The sequence below is a fragment of the Pavona decussata genome, unplaced genomic scaffold (genome assembly GCF_977016875.1).
Source record: "Pavona decussata unplaced genomic scaffold, jaPavDecu1.1 SCAFFOLD_49, whole genome shotgun sequence".
Taxonomy (NCBI): domain Eukaryota; kingdom Metazoa; phylum Cnidaria; class Anthozoa; order Scleractinia; family Agariciidae; genus Pavona; species Pavona decussata.
In genome coordinates, this window is record NW_028145471.1 from 1,361,329 (window position 1) to 1,382,977 (window position 21,649).

The 21,649-nt window shown below is 38.4% G+C and overlaps 3 protein-coding genes across 6 annotated transcripts in view; 1 reads left to right on the forward strand and 2 right to left on the reverse strand.

Annotated features, from left to right (window-relative positions):
* The window catches only part of LOC146481537 (mortality factor 4-like protein 1), a 210,183-nt gene that overhangs the window by 164,456 nt on the left and 24,078 nt on the right, over positions 1-21,649 (reverse strand). The window lies entirely within an intron of this gene.
* The window catches only part of LOC146481543 (uncharacterized), a 164,584-nt gene that overhangs the window by 120,365 nt on the left and 22,570 nt on the right, over positions 1-21,649 (reverse strand). For all 4 annotated transcript variants that reach the window (XR_014864452.1, XM_085108370.1, XM_085108368.1 and 1 more), the window contains exon 3: positions 11,075-11,196. The gene's annotated coding sequence lies outside the window, so the exon portion shown is untranslated. The remainder of the gene's footprint in view (positions 1-11,074; positions 11,197-21,649) is intronic.
* On the forward strand, positions 11,566-20,752 carry LOC146481553 (paired mesoderm homeobox protein 2-like). The gene is made up of 3 exons (XM_085108201.1): positions 11,566-11,933; positions 18,758-18,936; positions 19,762-20,752. Exons 1-3 carry the CDS (start codon positions 11,786-11,788, stop codon positions 20,173-20,175), a joined length of 741 nt encoding a protein of 246 aa, XP_084964327.1. The 5' UTR covers positions 11,566-11,785; the 3' UTR covers positions 20,176-20,752.

The following is a 21,649-nucleotide window of genomic DNA, read 5'->3' on the forward strand; positions in this document are numbered from 1 at the left end:
GGCTATTATAATAAACCGGGAATAAATTCCACACGTTTTAATGCCGGAGAAAAACACACAAAGTTGAAATAAACTCAGGCTGGTACTTTTTTTGCTGACGGATCTACACGCCCCGGACGCATTTAGGAGAAAATAAACCAACCAAACTGTAAGATTAATCCCCCCTTTGCAGTATTACTAGCCTTACAATAGGGCCCTGAAGGAATTACAAATGCCAGTATCCAGTTCAACTTTTGTCCCAAATCCCATGCCAGTGCCAAAATCGCAAAATAATATCATGCCCTCCTTAAAAAATATAAGGCCCTCCTTAACAAAGAAAAGGACTTGATTATAGTACTATTTTAAAGGGGCAGTATCATGGGAGATCGATTGGAGATATCATAATTTTTGGCCAAAATTCACTTAATTGAAACTTTGAACACTGTTCTAAGACGAAAGGTTGATCCAAAATGTAGTACAACCGGCGATTTTTAGTGCGTTATAACAGCGAAATTTGAAAACGTCCGCCAGACGTTTTCAAATTTGAATCTTTCTCTATCTTGGTCATCTGCCGGCAAAAATATCCTTGGATAGTTTCTTTGCAATCTGATAGTCTTTTAATGGAATTTTGTGATTATATCTTGGCTGCTATCAAACGAATAGCGTTTTTCCGATTTTCGATGTGTTACTAAAAATAGCGTGATACTGTCCCTTTAACATGGATTGATCAGTTGATCAATAAAAACTGTTAACCTGTTGGACATTAAAAATTCCGACATTCTGTCTGTAAATATTCTCACTCGGTCATCGAAGGCTGAGTTTCAAATCATTACGTCCTTTTCAACTTATTATCAAAGGTTCGTTTGTTTCATCATTGAAGAAAAACAACACGATTTCAGCACAAAGCCCACAGTTGCAGAACAAATGAAGCGAAAATGCATTATGTAGAAATCAATCAATGTTATTCATCATGGGCTATGCCAGTTTCGGCCCAATTGTAACACATGGTATTGGGAGTGACGTTTTACTATGTTAAGTTGCGCGGTTCGGGCGTGCGCAATATGGATCAGTGGATTCGTGAATACGCCAACTATGATCTTTAGTGATATGTTAGCAATGAAGAGACAATTTAGGATAACTTGTTAACATACACTCAGCCTTTCGTCTCTTCGTTTTCTTATTCATTTGTCCGTTCGTTCGTTCATCAAAAGTCTTCCATTAAATAATAATGGCAGTTTTTCGATAAAATGGAATCCCAGATGCTATATTTTGCTAAGCCTATTGAGGCATTTAAATATGGCGTCCAACTGTGGTGGACAGGAAGATGGGTTCCGTTGGAAAAACATGTGATACATCTCTAACGAATATTGTGAATCACCAGGACTCTGATAGCGAACAATACTCGAAGTTAAAAGAAGTTGAAGATAAAAAGGAGGGAAGGTAAATGGTTTATGTTCATGACGTAAAGAAGAGTGGTAAGCGATATATGTTTCTCGCGCAGCCTTAAAGTTTTGTCAAATCGGTTTCGAATCAACAACTCACATTGATGAAAGAATGACCTTAAGGAAAATCTACGGTCTATGTCCTGTGACTTATAACAGGTATTAAGAGGAAAGTTCCTGCTCCACCGATCCCTTGACCGTTACGTACTAACAAGACATTTCATTGGTTTCACCACCCCTTTACTTCCATACATCAGCAGAGATTACCTATATCCATCCCTGTCATCTTTTAATTAGTGGTGAAAACAAGACATTTGGAAACAATTGTCGAGGCCAAAGACTAACGCGTTTACAGTAAATTTTGAAACTTGTAAAGAAACCGTTTCTTTTTTTAACTATGCGACCTAGCCCTTAAAGAAGGGATTAATGGTTATCGAGCGAAAATAATTTTATCTGAAAATTAATCCCACTATATCAGCAACCCGGGAAACCTCACACACAAAAAGGTGGTATCTTTTTTTGTTTGTTGATTTGTTTACCTGTTTAAAAGGATCCGAATTTAATCCAAGCAGGAAATTTTCTCAGGAAAATGAAGACTTTTTTTCGCTTGGCCATCGTTCATTTTTTTCCTGATCCTCGGCTCCTAATTCACAGCATGTTGCATTGAATTCCAGTGTGTAGTATAATCGATAAATTTCTCATATAGTTTTACATCTGTTCTTCCAACTGAATTACTCACCCACAAAATGGGTTCAGTCTCTTGAATGTAGGGTCCGCTCATTGTTAATTGGACGACCTCTTTATGGTCTGTTATAACAACTACTTACGTGAAAAGAATGATGGTAGAAAAATAATGAGAATTCAACAACAATGGCGTTCTGTTACGTGAAATATGTATTTCTTTTTATTGAAACGTTTTATTTTTGATCCGTTTCTAATTAGCCGGTTCGTGTATACATAGGTCCTTTTCACACATGTGAAATTCGGAGATCGTCCTGAAGCAATGGTAACAGTTAACAGAAACACACTTGTACTCTGTCTTGGTTTTCTAACGAAAAATCTGATGTACACATGTTTCGCCCTTGAAATACGTCAAAGTGTAAGAGGGTGTGGCTTGAAAGATCGACTCCCGACCTCTTTCTTCAACAAAAGTAAATTCATGTTATACTTTAGAAAGAAAACTGATCTGAACTCAAATTCCGTCATAGAGCCAAATTCTCCATAATTTCCCACGCAGTTATTTTTAAGCGAGTCGTATTACCTTCCTTTGCACAATGCAAGTAATACAACTCCAGTTCTTAAATTATAAAAACGACTGCGCGGGAGGCTAAAATCTCCGAACACGAATATCCAAATCATGTGTGATAAGCGTAAACAGAAAATGACACTAATTCAGGAAACTGTCATAGATGGCTGAGTAGCGATACAGCATGCAGTTGATAGGAATAAAGATGGGATAACGAGACGACCGAGTCAAGCTAAGGTTATCCAGCTGCTGTAGAAAGCACAATGTTAAAAATCATCCATCGTTCATGTCATTTCCAGAGTGCGGTGCAAATGGTGCCAAAGTTGCCAATAATAAATCAAAAGGTCTCGCAGTCTTTTTTACCCTCTTCTCTCTTTTACATCACTTTGAACCTTCTCGGACCATAAAACCCGTAATTCGGCGTCGCTTCACGAAAAGCGGTTAAGGGTTTCCTCAGCCATTGAAAATTCGGGTTGACGATGCACTAGTACATTGCAAAATCTGCATACGATGTTAGTTAAGGTTACGACCGATTAACTTACAAAGTTCTGAAGATGTAGTATAAACCATAATTGAGCAATATAGCTATTGAATATTGATTTTAAAGTGATATGACTTTCATGAAACACGAGAGATAATCTACAACGTATTGGTCATACCATGAAGGTAGTTGTAATAAATGACCACAAAATAATTTATGAATCGTTTTTCAAGCTTATAATTCATTTCCAAAATCCGTCCGTTTGTTCATCGCGATTCGCACATCATAACATAGAACAAGTTGGTCTTTTGCTAATACAAACAAAAACGCGCTAAGCTGGAAAATGTGGAAAGTAACTCTGAACATCCCGTTACCGATGATACGTGTCAGCTAGATTCCACGGGGGAGTAGTCCTCTATTTTAGCTATTTAGGTTTGTATAGGTGCGACCCCAAAGAGCATGGTTTTTAGGCTGTTTTGGTTTGAAACACTGTATGTTGGTCTGAAAGTGTGGAAACGGGTATAGATTTTATAGCAACGGGTATGAATTCTAGAGATTAGGCGTGTGTTTTTCAAACTCCCGAAAAGATTTCGGACCCAAAAACTATTTACATGCACAAAATTCATTACCAAAAATCAGCCTTTGACATTGAGCTACTTTGTACGAAAAACAACCAGCATATCTGTAGAAAAGGGACAAGAAAGAACGAGGCCACAGGTCTAAGATTTCAAGGGTATCGGAAAATTAGTCATACATATCATATATTGGTCTCATATAAGGTCAGGGTTGGGAAAACCGAGCCGCACTACACCGGTTTTCTTTCTTGTTGCTCTATTTTTTATTATAAGTAACTCTAATCAGCTATTAGGGGCTAACTCGAAAACCTTGCGGTTCCTTTAGCCTGTAGGCTCCTATTGACAATTACTCTACTTCCTTTTTTTTTTCTTGTAATGTATAAAATACTTCTTCTGTAATTAATCCGTGTGAGTCAATAAAGATCACTTACTTACTTACACCCCCACCAAAAATCCCGAGTAGTACCCCTCCCCGATGGGGGGGGGGGGGGACGGGGGGACAACAGCATCCAAAATGTAGATATCAATACAAATTTTATTTTGCAGTAACCACAAAGAATAAAATATCAACAAAGCAAACTTTCATTTAAAAGGTTGTACTTTTTGTCTTTACCCACATACTTAAAAGTCGCAATGATCCCTCTCAGCATGGTTTTGGACGCCCAAGCTAGAGGTTAAAACACGCACGGAAACACCCAGATGAGGCACAGATGCTTTTAATAAGGGCAGACTCCTTTTAGTTGATCCTCATTTTTGTCAAATTGAACTTTGGGCATTAGTGAATTACGGCTGACTGCTCTTTTTGCGAGAGCATTAGGTTCTGTTATCACAAAATCTGGGGTCTGAAAAAGGAGGAAATAAAAGAGTACATACAGTTACGAACCGGGCCTACCGGAGGGTTGAAATATATCAAATCAGTTGAGTATTTTATCAAATTAATGACAGATGATTCTTCGTTTGTTAGTATCAGTGGGTAGGTTTGCACCGCCTCTAGTGCTTTAAGATGCTTGACAGAGTGAAGCTCAGACCTAGATCAAAGCAAACCTTGAGTTGAAACGTGTTGGGAAGCTGCCGTCCTTTACATTTGCTGTGTCTTTCCTTGATGGCTAAACATTTCCACTATTTTAATTCTGACAAACCATCTACCTCATCTCGACACTATGCAGTTTTTCGAGAAGGTAAGCGAACAAAACCATGATATTCAACACTAACACAATCAGTATGCATGAAAAGTTAGAAGAACGCGCTCTTCATTGTTGTTATTACGGATACTACGCGTTTGTTTAGTCTTTGTGTCAATAAAACAAACGAGTATTCACCGGGTTCCACAACAACAATAACAACCATTAGCTTTATTCACAGAACAATACAATATTTCATTGAGGGACATGTCGCATACCAATGCATGCTGATTTAAGTAATCTGATTGACGAGATAGCCTGCTTGCTTTCATCCCCTTTAGATCAAATATCATTTGAATAGGTTTCACGACACTTCTTGGACAAAGAGATCATCCACTCTTAAGAGTCTTAAGAGTGGACGATCTCTTAGTCTCTGGAAGATTACGCTAATCCGCGAGGGTTAGTTTGGGCTTTGATTTCAATTTAATTACTACGCAATATGGATTTCCGGGGGGTTACTCCACTAAAAGCTATATCGGGTATTTGCGGCGCCAAAGGGTATGGTTTAGAGTCATCTTGGTCCAAGATAGGGTATATGGAGTTTTAGTAACTAAACCAAACTGATTGCAGGGCTGACACTACATGAAAAATGGCTTATTTATTTGGGCCAATATTTCAGCCACTAACTACCATCAGTCTTCTCGACTCTGGCAATGAAGAAGACAAGTGGGACCAGTTGAAATATTGGCCCAAATAAATAAGTCCTTTGCCGTAGTGTCAGCCCAGCCCTGCAATCAGTCCGGCTTATTTACACGTAAAGTGACGTCTAGCAAGCGCTTTTCTACCACAAGAGATCCGACAAGGAAACGTACTCAGATCAGTCTATTTGTGCGTCGTGTAGGCTTCTGCATTCAAATGTTTCCCAAGTACATCCTCCCCCTGGAAGGAGTTTTTCAAAAGGTCTTTGCACTTCACATTTTCTTTATGCACTTTTCTTTCCTTTAACCTTAAACTTAGCTTTTACAAACATTTTCAACTAGCAAGACGGATTATGGAATAACGGCTAATCGGCTTTCGACAACCAGGCCCACTCATATTAGTATAACAAGATCAAAATAATTAAAACATCTCTTGCTAGATTAATAATAACCAGCAGTTCGAAATTTACAGGTTCATTCATAATGTATCACATCCACAGGAAGAGGGACAAGCAAAAAAGAGGGCATTTTTCTATTTTCCCTTCCCCACCACATACATCACCAAACTTTATATGAAAAAAATACAGTGATTTCATTTAATAAGATCGCGCATCCTTTCTGTGTGTTTGTACTTGCGTTACATTAGCGCGAGCATCTTAATTGAAAACATGGCGGATTTTCCTTGATACTAATCCTTTCTTCTGAATAAGTACGGTGACCTACCTTTTTATCCTTTCATTTTTGTTATTTCACCTTAGGAATCATCCTCTTTATGTCGAAAGATTTTTGCAAAAACATTTTCGACAGAAAAATGAGTATCGTCAGCAACGCAAAATAACCCTTCACACGTGGCCATAAAAAAGGGCTCTTGAGAATACACGCCGAAAAAACATTTGGGCCAGTTATGCTTCAGCTTGGTATGGTGCTTCTCTGCATCCTGTTAACTAAGAAACTTATCTTTGATATTGCTTCTTCCGCTCCATGCATAATATGTATAACGTCCTTTAAAGTTGTGCTTATTTTGTTAGTCTATTAAAACAAATACTCAGCGAGTACCATTGGAATTATTGCAAATTTGAAATCTGCTATCTCCAGTCGCCTGACCAAAATCTAAAACTAATAGTCGGAACCAGCAGATTGGTTTTCAGTTTAAAAATCTGTTGAAGGATAAAAGTGTATCGACAGGATCTTCAGTTCAAAAATTGCTATTGCATGATGTTTTTGTTTTGTTACTTTAGGAAAATGCATAATACACCCACAAGTGCAACTGACAACTGGAGCTGGCTTGAATTCCTCAAGGCTCTATACTTGGCCCTGTATTATTCAATATATTCATGAGCGATCTCGTTTAGTTGATAAAGCGTAGCAACCTATCGACTTGTGCGGATGACACTCAGATTTTCTTTGCTGATAAGGATCCTCTGGTAGTCCAGGATACCATAAATTCTGACTTGTCAAACGTGGATAAATGCTTTTTGGAAAACGGCATGAAAAGAAACCACTCTAAATACCAGGCAATGTCGGAGAAACGCCGATCTCGAATTTCGGTCCGAAGAAACCATCATTCCAAACAGCGATACGCTACAAATGCTTGGGGATTCTGTTACCGATATGTTGAAATTCGACATACAAGTTGCTAATATCTGTAGGAAAGTGTCTCAGCAGGTTACGGTTTTATAGCGTATGAGAAATATACTTCCTTACGATATAACAAAGAATTTTACATGTCCTTTATTGTTCCTCATTTCGATTACTGCGCGCAGATCTGGCAGTTCTGTGATAAGGGCTCAGGTGAGAAATTGGAAAAAGTAAACGAAAGGGTTGTTCGGTTCGTTTTTAGAGACAAACGTACACCATACGAAAAACTTCCTGGTGCTTTAGGAAGAAAAACATTATTGGGACAAAGATTTCATAAAATCCTTTGCACAGTCTATACACTTGTAAATCACGAAACGAACCCGGAGAGTCTGATTGAGTTAATATCACAAAGAGAAACGTCATATGCCTTAAGAGGAAAGTCCTAACGTTATCAAGCGCCCAAACTTTGGAACAGCTTACCTGATGGGAATGATGTATTAATCAGTGAATGACACGGGCATACTTGGAAAAAAATCCGAGTGCTCCTATCAGGGGTCGAACCTAAGACCTTCTGATTACTAGTTCGGATGCTCTACCACTGAGCTACAGGAGACTCGTGGGAGCTAAGGCCATTTTAAAAACTAGGTTCAGGGTACTAACATCCTGCATACTGCTAGGACTGGTATGTCAATATGTGGCACATGCGCACTGGAAATAATGTGATGGAATATGTTAAGCCTGGTAAATGAGAATGATGTTGTTAGAGCGTCATCTGATTTTAAAACTTTTAGAAAACTTTTAGCAAACGAATCAATACTACGATGATGTAGCATCCATAACGGTTTTTTATCCTGTATATAATTATTTTATCAATTTTATCTCTTATTTTATTTATTTATTCATTTTTATCGTGGCATGCCTGTAAACTAGCTGGTGCAGTTTTTGAACTAAACCGTATAGCTAAGCGCTTGTTTACACGTCAAATAAAGTTCAGTTCAGTTCGGTTCAGCTCTTACGCATTGGAAATCTGCTTTCTCCAGTCGCCTGAATGAAATCTAAAACTAATAGTCGGAAGCAAAGATTGATTTTTCAGTCTAGAATCTGTTAAAAGGTAAAAGTATGTCGACAGGATCTTGAAGATAGACGTTAGATCAAAGGACGCGCATTCTTCGCCAGCTGTTGGCTACAAGCTTAATACTGATAATTTTATCAGTATATTGCCATTCTTGGTGGTCAGTTGCACTTGAGATGTCCTCGTGAAGTTTATAACAATAATAAAAATAATAATAATAACAATAATAATAATAATAATAATAATAATAATAATTTTATTTATTTAATAATAATAATTTTATTAAACTCCTCATTGAAAAATTTTAAAAAAATTTAAATAATAATAATAATAATAATAATAATAATTAAAATTTGTATAAGCCAAATTCGATGTAAGCATGATCAAATGCGCTTTACAGGAATAAAAATTAAAAATGTTAACTAATGTTAAACTACAGAATAAGGCTTAATAATGAATAAATATTTGCAAAGATTTAAATTCTAAACTAATGAGGTTGATACAGGGTGTTTCAGAAGTGGAGTTTGTGATGTCGTGCTGTCCTCCAAATGTAAAAATCAAGGGGTCCATTTAAACTGATACTTTACTTTTGACTTGAATTTTACAAAGCCGTTTAATTTTTACATACTTTGCTCTAGATAATGGTACCAACTTAGACAAAGGGAAATTATAAGTATGGCTATTTTGAAACAGTAAACGGCACAATATTTAAAAGCAAAACGGTGGTGCAGAACACAGGACACATCGCTAGAACAGAAATATTTTAAATATTCACAATAAACACATGCTTTGGTAAGAAGTCCAAATATATACTAAGCCAGTCTTCGAGAGAACGAAAAACAAAAGACTAAAAAACGCTTCAGAAAAAGAGTAGCAACAAGGCAACCTATTGGGTGGGGCAATCAAAGGACTCTTTGAGTGGGGCATTTTGCATTTGAGTATTTTCTGTAGATGTATAACGAGGTCTGAAATGAAATGATCTACACATGTGCTGTGTTCTATTAGAAGCCGTATTCAGATGGGTGATGGGCTCCTGAATATGTTAAATGCAAATGGTGATATCATTTCCTTGCACTACAATTTTCTGCTCTTGAAAGCAATCCATAAATCAAATTTTAATTGAATCGTACACAAAACTATTACGACATCGAGTATAGTTTTTTGCTCCTGATTGACATACATGTGTATTTCAGTGACATGTACAAATTTATGGCATATCCTAATCCTATTAACATGCTCGTGAAAGTAGTGATGAACGGAAGGATTAGCAAGAATGTTGCAGACTTGTAAAACTCCTAACTGAAATCTACTCTTAATCGCAGTTGATAAACGCCCCCAGATTAAATGAACCAAGCGGTATTTAACCTGACAAACAAGACATTTATCCAACATGAAAAATAAGCCATACCAGCCGACTTCGTGATCATAGCCACTACGGATCCATATGCGACAACGTGAAGGATTCTTATGTTGTTAAAAATGCCGATGAATTCTCTCCGGATTTGATTAATTATAATTGTGTGCTCACCGGATTGGATTCAAAGGAGTATTCAAAGTTTTTGTATGGCACAAAAAACAAATTTACAATTTCCTAATCCTATTATTCAAAGTTCGTGCGTTCTTGAACCGCACGGGTACTAGAGGAGCCGTCGGGAAAATTTTACGGAAAACCTCTAACCTTAAGTGACAATAATTAATTTTCTTCAGCTGTCAATGTGTCATGGGGCAGAAGTACCGCGACCCGATTAGTAAAAGAAAAACACAATTAGCGTCAAGAAACATAAAATGTACTCCATTTTCTATCAACAACACGGGGTGGGGGTACTCCTCTATCTAAGCTCTATAGGTATGTGGGGCGCCAAAGGGTATGGTGTTTTGAGCTGTTTTGGTCTGAAATAGGGAACGCGATCAACTCCCTTTAATGCGGACACCCTCGAGACCGCGAGAGTCCCTAATAACGGGAATTTATTTCAGTCAAACGTCTGTGATTTATTTTTGCTGGGGATTTAGGTGCCGTCCGCGTTATCGGGATGTCCGTAACATAAAGAGGTGTCCGCAAGGCGAGAGTTGACTGTAGATTTTAACCATTTTGGTCTGAAAGTCTGAAAACGGGTGTGGATTTTACAGAAACGGATATGGATTCTAGAAACCCGGTCCGAAATTGGGTATGAATGCTAGAGGCCAGGTCTGAAAAACGTCTGAAATAGGGTCAGGGTTTGGAGATCCGAGCAGCAACCCCCCACCAAAAATTCCCAGGGGTACCCCCGGGGCAGGTACAACAACAAAATCAACTGTTCTTTTTCAATTAGACTGTATTTTAGGCCATTCGCTCGGAAGAACAACCAAGAAACCCTCTGGACGTTATTCGCGCTTCAATACTTCAAGAAAAGCTAGGTACAAGTAATCAAAGCGTTAGACCTCCAAAACATTCAAACCATATTTATGGTTACAATACAACATGTGGAGAAGCACACAGCTCTTGAGTTTAATTGGTGGAATGATCACAATTTCGCACTTCGTCTGCAGACTCAGCGTGAAAGTCAGAGCCAGGAAAAATAAACAGTGAAAAGGTTAATCACTACACATGTTTTCACGAGACCACTGCTCAACGAGGATGGCCCCTGAACTTTGCGTAATTACAAAGGTCTAGCTAGCTTTGCAGTTTGACTGAATATGTGAAACTCGCGACGTCTAGAACGCATTAGTACGTCACTATACTCGATGGGACAGCTTTGACAGTTTCTCCCATTACGCCAACTGTAAAAGCACTCACTAAAATCACTTAAAGCAAGCAAGTGAATTTTCTAAAGATTAAGAAGTAACTCAGGGAAAAAGCCAATCACCACCTTCAGGTGGGGCAGTAATCAAAGAAATTAACTTACCATCAATCAATGACACCTCCGCACTTGTGCCAGACACTTGATATTTTTCCAAACAGGCTCAGTAAATGACGTAATCTGTTATGGTACTCCGATCTTTTGCACGTTCACGGAAAAGTCTCTTCCTGCAAAAAAAAAAATGAAAAAAAAAAAAATCAGGCAAGTCGGTTTACTTTGTGACTGGGTAATGGGCTTTTATTGGCCGCTAAGAGGAAATTGACAGACAACTCAAGATTGTGATAAAGACGGACGAATGGATTTTGGCCAAGTTTTCAGTATGATGGCGGAAACCGAAATAATTTACAAACTTCTTCTCAGAGCTATAAATATCCGAGTTTGGTAATATCAAGAGTTAGGCGTGAGTTGACATACACAACACACACACGGGGCGTCGATTTATGTTACCAAGGTTGAATAATTGTCCCTTTTTTATCTGTTAAGGCGCACTTACAAACAGTGCATCGGTAGGTTCGAAAAGAAACCACGAAAATAATTAACGGGTACTTGTAGTGGTAAGTGTGTGTGTATAACATGAGATGAATGTGTTTCGCGGGCGATTGTATCTACTTCCTGATAAACAACAGGACCCTCCCAGTTTCGGAAGATAAAAGGATTCCAGGCCATAGCAATTGACAGCACATTTCAGTGAAGTCTCATTTGCGGTTCCTGATCCTTCCTTCAGGGTTCTTTTTTTTAATTCGCGACTCAGCTGGCATGGAAACGAAATATTCACCATTTAGCGTTACGAGTATCCTACGGCACGATAGCTTCGCTCTCAATCGAGGTCACTTCAGGAGTGCTGGGGCACACCAGGCAGTATTGTATCCCCCAGCCACGATGTCACTAGCAGAGCGTCTAGCAGGTTTGATCTCTTTTTTGGTTCTTTCTTCTCGCAATGTTTTTTATGTCATTGTTTTCGATAAAGAATTCAAGCTTGAGGCGACAGGGTCACTTGGTTGTTTTGTTCTTTGTTGTTGACCTGTCCCATGTTAAAAAATAGTTACGTAAATGCGACGACAATGATGGGATTGTTGTCATTAGACGTGAACAGAACAAAAACGCCCATGCGACAGTGTCCCTGGCTGGCGATATTTGATTCAAAATGATACAGACTTAATCCTTCCTTTTTGGGAAGTTTGCGTTTTGGAGTTGAAGCTTCATTTTTCACGCGGAGTTTAGTAAGTATTTCATACTAAAAATATCGGAACCGATGACAGTCCGCCGGCAAGGTTTATAGTGACATGTGGCAAAGATTTTAAAAGACGATGTATTTACGTCTCATAAAGCCACGAAACAAACGGATCGATAGAGTGGAGTAACTGCTGCGCTGAGCATTTAATCATGAGGGTAATTCCTAACTTAATGTTTCACAGTTTTTAGACGGAGAAACATAGCCACTCTTTGCAATGTGCGTACCTCACTCCAAAGTATACTAAATCATATGATATTACTATTGATTTCTCCTGTCGCGAATATCACTGAACATGTCTGTTTGAAAATCTTATAGTGCTTTTAAACTGGCAGAAAGCTTTCGCATAATACTAATCTTTCGAGTCACGGATAGTCCTGGAGAGTAAAATGACTTTCTACAGCTAATAAATCGCTTTGTGGTGTGATGATTGTTAGTTTAGAACCTAATAATCTATCGATAAGTGTGGAGTCCTAAATTAGTTTCCAGCGATGTTTGTTCTTTGGAGACTAAACCTATAATTAGTTTAGGTCCCAACACGACTAAAATTCTCAAACATCTAGCTGCAATCGATCAACATGTTCTTGTAGCAAAGAAAGACTGCAGAATTTCTTACATCCTGTTTGTCGCGGTTACTCCATGGTGATTTATGTAAAGTAGACACTCTCGGATGTACAGAAGAATCACCCCGTTTATGCGTTTATCGGCCACATCACTAAAAAAATGTTCAATTCTGATTTAATTGTGAGGCTCTGTTTTTCACGAATACAAACTTTCATCTTTTCCCTTGACTCAGACAAAAGATGATCTAGATTTGTTGCCTGGATAGGTAACAAAGATGCGGCACTGCTGCGTTACGGAAATATGTCTTGGTTAACTGTGGTACATGTATCTTACCATTTGACTCAATGATGTCTTTGTTTCAGTTTGTTTTATATCAGTCGTAACACATTCAGAATAAAAAAGTTCCTTCTTTGAAAGAAATAATCGAAACGTTTTGTGTAGGCTTTCTTGTACAAAACACATTGGCTATACTAATCATCGCTTGCCGGGATTGAAATGAAAGTTGTCAACGATTTCGAGTAACAAAGGAAAATAATCTATTCAAACGTTACGTAGTAGACTGTGCTATCCGAAATGTCTCGATGTTTTCTTTTATAGTAGCCAGTAACTTTGTCAGTGGAATTATCAACAACGGGTACGGAACGTTTTATTGCGAATAGACGTTGTTACTTGAGCAACTGAGTCTGTAACTAGTTAGTATACTATTTCGGCACTGAACTATTCAACATTGTCGCTGTTGAGGGTAGAAGTATCAGTGTTAATACTTTGACCATTTCAAAAGTCACATCAGTTGGAGTAAGGAATATCATTTATTTTTAAAGAATTCCAAAAGATGCACAACTCTTTCAGTCTTGGTATATATCCACCATAATATAGGAGGACACCTTCTGTCAAGCTTTTGGCGGTGCATGCTGTAGTTGTCTTTAACCTCACTTGTAGAGTCAAATCTTAGAGATATACATGTAATGTGGCTGTTTTAAAAAAGTCCGTGAACGAAATCCATCCACGAGGCCATCGGAATTAATTCCTAGTTTTCTTTCATCGGGGCTTTACGTTTTGGGACATGCATGGTTAATGTAGCCACGCAGCTCTTATTAGACAATGATTTTCAGAGTGTTCAACTGGCTACGCACGTAATACAGGCCAGCTAATTTGGGTAACGAACGCTAATATTATACATGAGTATTAAAGTAAATAGTTACAATTATCCTAGCTTCTTTAGTTGTGAAATTGCGGCATGTATCGAAAAGTGAACAACTCTGGCACGTTTTGTTTTCAAATTTTGGTATGGGTGGAACTGTGCTTCGAGTAGACAGATTGGCAAAATTTTCAGACTTTGTACAACGAAATATTCGACTTATTAAAAGATATCATACATTTTAATAATCTTAAAGCGTTTTTTCCTTTAGAGTGGATGAATTTTCGCTGTAAGAACGAACTGAATTCGCAAAGGTTGAATAATAGTTATTGTTATTCACAACGCGGCTCACTCCACGCCCTTTCGTAACTCTTTAACGCATTTGCACATGTCGCAAAAACTCTCTTCTCGAGAGAGATTAGCTGTAAGGGCGCGAGGTGTTAAGCTGAAAATTTTGCGTGTGTAGTTCTTACATCATTTTATGTCGCATTTACGACTTAGCAGCTCGGCGTTCGAAATGAGCTGTCTTCTACGGCTCCAGAAGTCGCGAGGGGTTAATCGGTGATGACATGCTAAGGCGCCATGTTTACTCACTAAAGTTGTTTTGGGTGGTCGCTTGATTTTGTTGACTTTTCCGATCATTCAAAGAAAGAAATTTTTCAATACTCCGGGAATACTGAAACCGTGGTTTAAGGAAATCTTTCAGTGGAATCAATATTGGAAAAAAAGGCGGCAACGGACGCAATATCAATTATGTCGAGACATATTAATTTTATTACTAATTCGATCCCCTTCATTGCAAAACGATTTCGACTTTACGGGTCATAATGTTAATCCGTATATATTTCTTTTTGATGTGACCTTTTCGCTAAGTATTACTATACGTTGTCTTAGCGTAAGATATAAAAAGTGTACAACGTCCTTAGCCCGGCTTGAGATGTCTCTTATCAACATCCGTCCATTATTGCCCTTGGCATGAAGTTTATAAGGACCCAGTGTAGTTTTCTGGAACGCCCAGAAGATAGCAGCTAGGAAGGAGTGTTTTCATTCCACAGCCTCTACTCTAGCAAATAATTACAACAATTAAAACTAAACTTGTCTTGTATTTCGGACTAGACGAACAGTTTAGCCCTCTTTTGTCCTAGTGATTTCTGCACTTAAAATAAATCATAAATCAAACGTAACTTAATCGTACTTTATGTAAACAATTGCTGAATTCTGCGTGAGCTTTTCATTTATTGAACTTGATTAGATTTGCCGTACTAGTCATGACCTTGCACAGCATATCTTCAGTTAATGACGGGTCACAATTTATGTAAATTGAATTTTCTTCTTCGTGACTGATTATTCTTTATTAAAAAACCGTCTTGTCGTGTTTCCCTTGATTGTCTGCTATTGTAGGTTTATTTCAACCTCAAACTAAAATATGACACACCAGCGGTTAGTCAGTCAACAGCACAGCAGCTCCACCATGTAACTGTATGCCGCAGTCTGCATAGCAAACCCTTGGACGGATGGCTTTTTTCATCTGGTAACTAAATCGGTTAAAACTCAGCAACGTACACATCAGCTCAGTACACCGTATTGTACTGAACAACCGAGATTAGTCAGTTTTCAAGTCTCTCCGAAGAGAAAGCGACCAGAAGCAGCTCGAGCATCCAACACTCTCACCAGTATGTAGTCTCATTTATTTCAACGTTGCATGTAAAGAAGTTTTGTCGTGTCTGGATTAAGAGGTAGTTTGGATATGGATGAGGTTCAGGCGTTCAGCCATACAAATGGTAACTGTTCAGTTGCTTTGCATTCACTCAGGGAACTCAGTGCAACATTCTATTAACTGGCGTTACGTAAGCATGATAATGTTTCTTTTTTCGTAGTTGAATTTCCTTTTAAAAGCACTGTATTGATCGTCAAAAAACAAAGACAGTAGAAAAGCAGGCAATTGGAAAAGTAATAGAACAGCTTGTATTCTTTGACGAACTTGATTTTGACTGTACTCAGTTAATTTTTCCGAAAAGCCCGGCTCTCAACTGAATTCTAAGAATGATTTATGAAAAAAGATGAACATAATTACGTTAATCATTAGTCATTTTGAAGATCCTTGCAAAGTTTTTCAACCTAAAGTTTGACGAGAATTTTACAAATTTAACACAAACTAAATGTGCTTCTGCGCTGCTGTGAGACAGGAAGCGAAGTAGGGTTGACCTCCGCACACACACAGAAGTTGGAGCAATTCCATGAAATCTTGCACGTTGAAAAACAATTTGTCAAAAACGACAGTTGCCTGTAGGTGATACGATCAGCTTAATAAATAGGGCGCCGGGTACTACAGCCTGACCTTTTGTACGTGTTTTGGTGGCTTTGCAAAATGATTAATTACCTTCGGGAAGGAATTCTTCACGGCGGAAATGACACCAATTACTGGGTTATGACCAAGTGCTTCAAAGAAATCATCAGATTGCGTATTCAATAAATATCTGCGAATATCGGATCGAGGACATTTCAAACAAGAAAGACAACTACCCTTACTCCACATTGTTCGGTGTGATAAGAGTTTACAAACCCTTGCCGCAGTCGGCACGATACATTAGGGCATCGTTACTGAGTATACTGCCTCTAAATGTTTGTTCATGTTTTTTCAGTCTTTCAATACACTATTTCTGGAAGGAAACTTGTTAGTGAGTGAAATGAGCACTTAAAAAGGAAATCCCTCGGCCTCACGAGTTTCAATTACTTATACTTAATGTACTGACTTAAAACAAAGTTGAAATGTATTGAACTATTACTTTAGGAAACCAACCAAAAGGGCTTAACGTACTTGCTTTCTTTGAGTATAGGTTCCCAATCGAGAGGAGCACGATATTAGGAATTTCCTAATTTTCTTGTAAATTCGATTCATTGGAGGTGATTTACATGTCTCCACTATCATTTCTATTTCATTTAGTCTTTGTTGATCCCGCCCGTAAGAAGCAAACGTCAAAAGCTCAACTTTGATAGAGACAACAATGTCAACCTCAAAAAGCAAGCAAACATTAACACCAGAGACAGGTCACTACAAAACTAAATATAAAAGTTTGATAGAACAAAATGCAACGTTTGTCAGCTTGCTGCAAAATTCCTTTATTTTCCCTCAAGTGTTGACTGTTTTATGTCCAGGGCTTGAGCGCTCCCCACCCAACTATGGAATCTAGAGTGCGGGGAACATTATCATATGTCGCAATATAGCACAATGAATTCAAAAACTGTTTTTTTTTTTTTTTTCAAGAAAATAAGATAAGTCAGTGCATGGCTTGCTTTTAGCTCTATAGCGTGATCAAGCACTGCTGGCGATTTTTGAAATCTTCATGTGGTTTCATAGAATAAACTTACAAAACATAAATCACTTCATACTCAGATCATGCAGGTGCTAAATGAAGACACTGTACCAATAAAAGAAAGCAGCGACAATTGTTGAGCAGAGGCATGTTACGAATCTCAACCAGTAGATGGATTTTTCCATCGGCATTGTCCACAGGGATGAACTCCGGACTGACACGAACTTTGAGTGAATGACCAGGTTAACGCCGAATTGACGATCGTAACCCATGACCTTTAGATTCGAAGACAAATCGCCCTGACCCCTCGTCCATGCTCATCATCTTTAATGGAAACTGTCACTTGATTCTTAAAAAACGTATGTTTGGTTTCTCGTAACTTTGTTCTAAGAGCCTGTAAAGGCAATACGAACTTGAAACTTCTAAAATTAGCCAAAGGAATTCAATATCTGCTATGATGAGAATAGTTATAAGACATCTGAAACCAAACTTAAATGGCAATCGTGTTACTCCAAGAAAGAAGATATTACACATGTGTCAGACTATTGTTTTCGTTACTTAACGTTATTTTGGACACATGACGTGGAGTGTTTTGCGATCATGAAAAACCTTGCGTGCAAAACCCCAGCGTAACTGTATGTTGAGACATGACGATAAATGGGTAACTCGAAGTGCAAATAAACGAGCTTCAGGCCAATTATATCATGAATGCGACTATTTCACTTGTAATTATACATTGACAGCTAAAGCGTTTTTTCGAAATCGGAATCTTTGATGTGATAATTAGAGCTTTAAATTTGATAAAGAAGTTTAATAGCAAAAGTATCTGTACAGTCAATTCCTTTCTGACGCCCTCATAGCCGGGTCACGCCCTTTTCTGTTTGTTAGTACGTCATGACCAGAGTGCAGTAAAAAATCTGTTTTATTCCAAGAGAGCCTAAAAAAGTTCAAAAATAGTTAAACTTTCATACTGTGTTGCTGAAGAACTTCCACTCAAAAGGGTGAAACTTAAAAGTTTTCATCTATCGATTCGAAACTCAGAACTGTGTAGCACATCTACCGAAGTAAATTGGCTCTGTTACTGTGCCACTCGCCTTGCCGTCGCCACTCAACAAACCTTTTTTCACAAGTTAGCCAATCAGGATACGCGAACTTGATTAACGGTCACGCCTCCTTGCAAAGTCCAACAGGCAAGTGACGCAACAACGAATTATTGAAAACATGTCGTTTTGTATTTTATGAACAAGGAGGAAGATACCCTGATTAATATCTGATATCCTGATTGACTGTAAATTTTATGCTTAATACTGCAAAGTACCAGAAAAGGGAAAGTGATGCCTGCTTTGCTCATTTACATTTACAACTTGCTGCATTTGTAAATGCTGGTTAAGCATTGTTGTGAACACATATGATGGCATCTTGGTTCTAGAAGTAACCCTTTCTTATCTCTGTTTTCTCTTCTCCTTCATTTTTTCAAACAGATGTAATTTTGGAGAGTCAAGACGATAAGGGAAGACGCAAACCAAGACGTATGCGTACTTGCTTTACTCCTCGACAACTTCAAGTATTGGAGCAGACCTTTGCTAAGACCCATTATCCGGACGTACTTTTGAGGGAACAGTTGTCTAACTTTACCAGCCTACCAGAGTCAAGGATACAGGTGAAAAAGAGTTATCAATTTTTAAATAAAAATAACAAAATGCAAAGCGTAGTCAATACCATTCTTATGTTGTCTTTTTGCTGCTCCAAACGGCTTAGTTTAGCTTTATGTCTGACCACTAATTTTGTCCGAGCTTTTTTAAACGGTTTTGTTGACTTTAAAAAATTCTGTCACTCTCATCAGAAGAATATAATACACAATGATAGGTTTTCGTAATCACATGGTAATGAACAACGACACAAAATTGTATGTTTTCCTGTGCCCTATAAGCACCCAGTTTGAGACAAAACTCACCACGAGTCACCCATAGCTCAAAAGTAGAGCGTCGGACAGGTAATCTGGAAGGCTGTTGGTTCGATTCCTGGTGAGGGCTCAGAACCTTTCCTTAACAATCTGACCCAAGTTGCATTCATAATAGAAACATATTTCATTTTCATTGGCGAGGTGGTGTAGTGTTAAGCAACAGATATGAAGATCGGTGGTTCGGGAACCTAACCTCTACCGTCTTGTTGTTTTCCAAGACAAGAAACTTTATTCAACGCCGTGTCTTTTCACCTGCGTGTATAAATGGACACCTACAGTATACTACCGAGGTCCTCATAGGGGTTTTGGGAATTAAGTTATAGGAATGACGGATAATGAACTTGGTTTAAGGGATAACTCAAACCCGATTTTTTGAGATATGGGATAACCGCCCCCTTCTTCCTTAGTATTACCCCTTTTCCCAACAGAACGTGCGAGTCATCTGCGACTCGTGTGAAAATTGAAATTACCGCGCATCTAGTCACTTCAGCTCACTGACATTCTCTATGTTTTTTTCTAAAGGTGTGGTTTAAAAACCGAAGGGCAAAGTATCGAAAACACGAAAAGTCAGGAATAGACATGTCTTCAAAATCGAGACTTCCTCCATTCGAAGAACATGAGAGTTTGGGAAACAGAAATGAATGTTCACCGCTGTCTCATCTTCCCTTTTTCCAAAACCCAATAAGCGCCGGTCGACCTGTTTTGTCACCTGTTCCAAGAAAACCAAGCTTTGAACAACCTCATGGTCAAGGACACCACCTTCCAAGTGTCTCAACCTTTCTGCCAATTGTTCGTGAAATGCGTTCACGTAACATGGTGCCTGGGGCACCTTTCCATTCCTTCCCTTGCGCGCCTGAATCATATCGACAGCATCCATTTCCTACATGCAATTTGAGCCGGCATTTCACTGACGTGCCTCCGTTTGGTTACAACTGATACTTGAAGACGAAAGCTAAAGGTATCATTGTCCTAGTATTCTCATAAGACCTTAAGATGTTATCACATAAGGCAATGGCAAACTTTGAATGCTCGTCAAATGTTCGCCATGGACATCAAAGATTGTGACTATTTCAACTACGACCAACTAGCGAAGAAAAGCCAAATTAAAATTGTGGAATGTAATCAAAGATTCCAACTTATTAAGCCAAACAGTTTTTAAAACACCGCGAAATTTCAATATAAAACTGCATAAAGCAAAGATGATATTCTCTACTTCTCCAATTTGATTGGTGTAGCTGACGGTCTTCAACAGGGTCACCATTACAATATTCGCACTGCAATCATTTCAAATAAACGGGAATAACTTCAAGCGAAAACAAAGCCTGAACCCTGCATTAGCAAGCAAGAAGGGACACTTCGACAGGTGAAAAGGGTAAGGCACCTTTCGTCAGAGATAAATTTGATCTGACAAGTGGCTCACGCTTTTAGGAGAAATCCATCAGTTTTCTTTATGCTATTCTATCGAGAGAGAAGCGAAGCACTTAAGAACGCGGAAATCGTCTAAAACACAGATTTTTTAAAAGACGTTTGTGACAGGAAGTGACGTAGCATGGCATTGTGGCATGAATTCAGTCGCAGTGTGTATTGGCGAGAACCTCCTGATGCCCCAGTATGTAAACACACAACCCATTGTTCTCCATATATTTATGCACGTGATTGACTATGTTTTTGAATTCTTGATTTTTGTCAAGTCATTATCGTCAAGTCATTATTTGGCGAAAGACAAAGGTTATTGTTTAAGCGAAAAAGGGGTTGTTAACTGCCACCAGGCCGAAGATGAATTAGTGGGAAAGAGGGGGAAATATGGTGTTTTAGATCAACACCATTATTCTGGGTGATTTTTGCCTGTCTTTGAAGATAGTATTATGACCGTAAACGTTATTCAATTGCAAATCAATGCTTAATTAAGAAAAAAAGGTATTTTAAAATTGGGCGTTTTCGTTTGAGTTCCGATAATAGTGAGATTAGGAAGCGTTTACGCCAAACAGCAAACGTAAGATTTGCGTCTGCGTTTCCTCAAAAGAAGTAGTAAATAGATGCAACATAATTCCAGGCTTTGATGCTAACGCAAAACTTCTTAACTTCACACAGAAAAGGAAAACAGCGAGCGCAAACACAGAATAACCGTGGTCACGCGGTCATTTTTTACGTTTGCCGTAAACCTGATCTCAGATATCTCTATTATAATTTGTTTTTGTTTAATAACTAGGGGCTGTAATTAACCAAACTCAATAGCTTTCCTACTTTCTCCACATTTTCCCTGCGATTAGAGCCTGTCATATACTTAACAAATGTCAATAGTGTAGACCAGTTAAGACTATCCAACCTTCTTTGAGCCGGATTTTAAGGTTTTCTTTGTCAGTAATTTTTGTGAACGCTTCGGCAATTGTAAAATCAATTTGTAGATGTC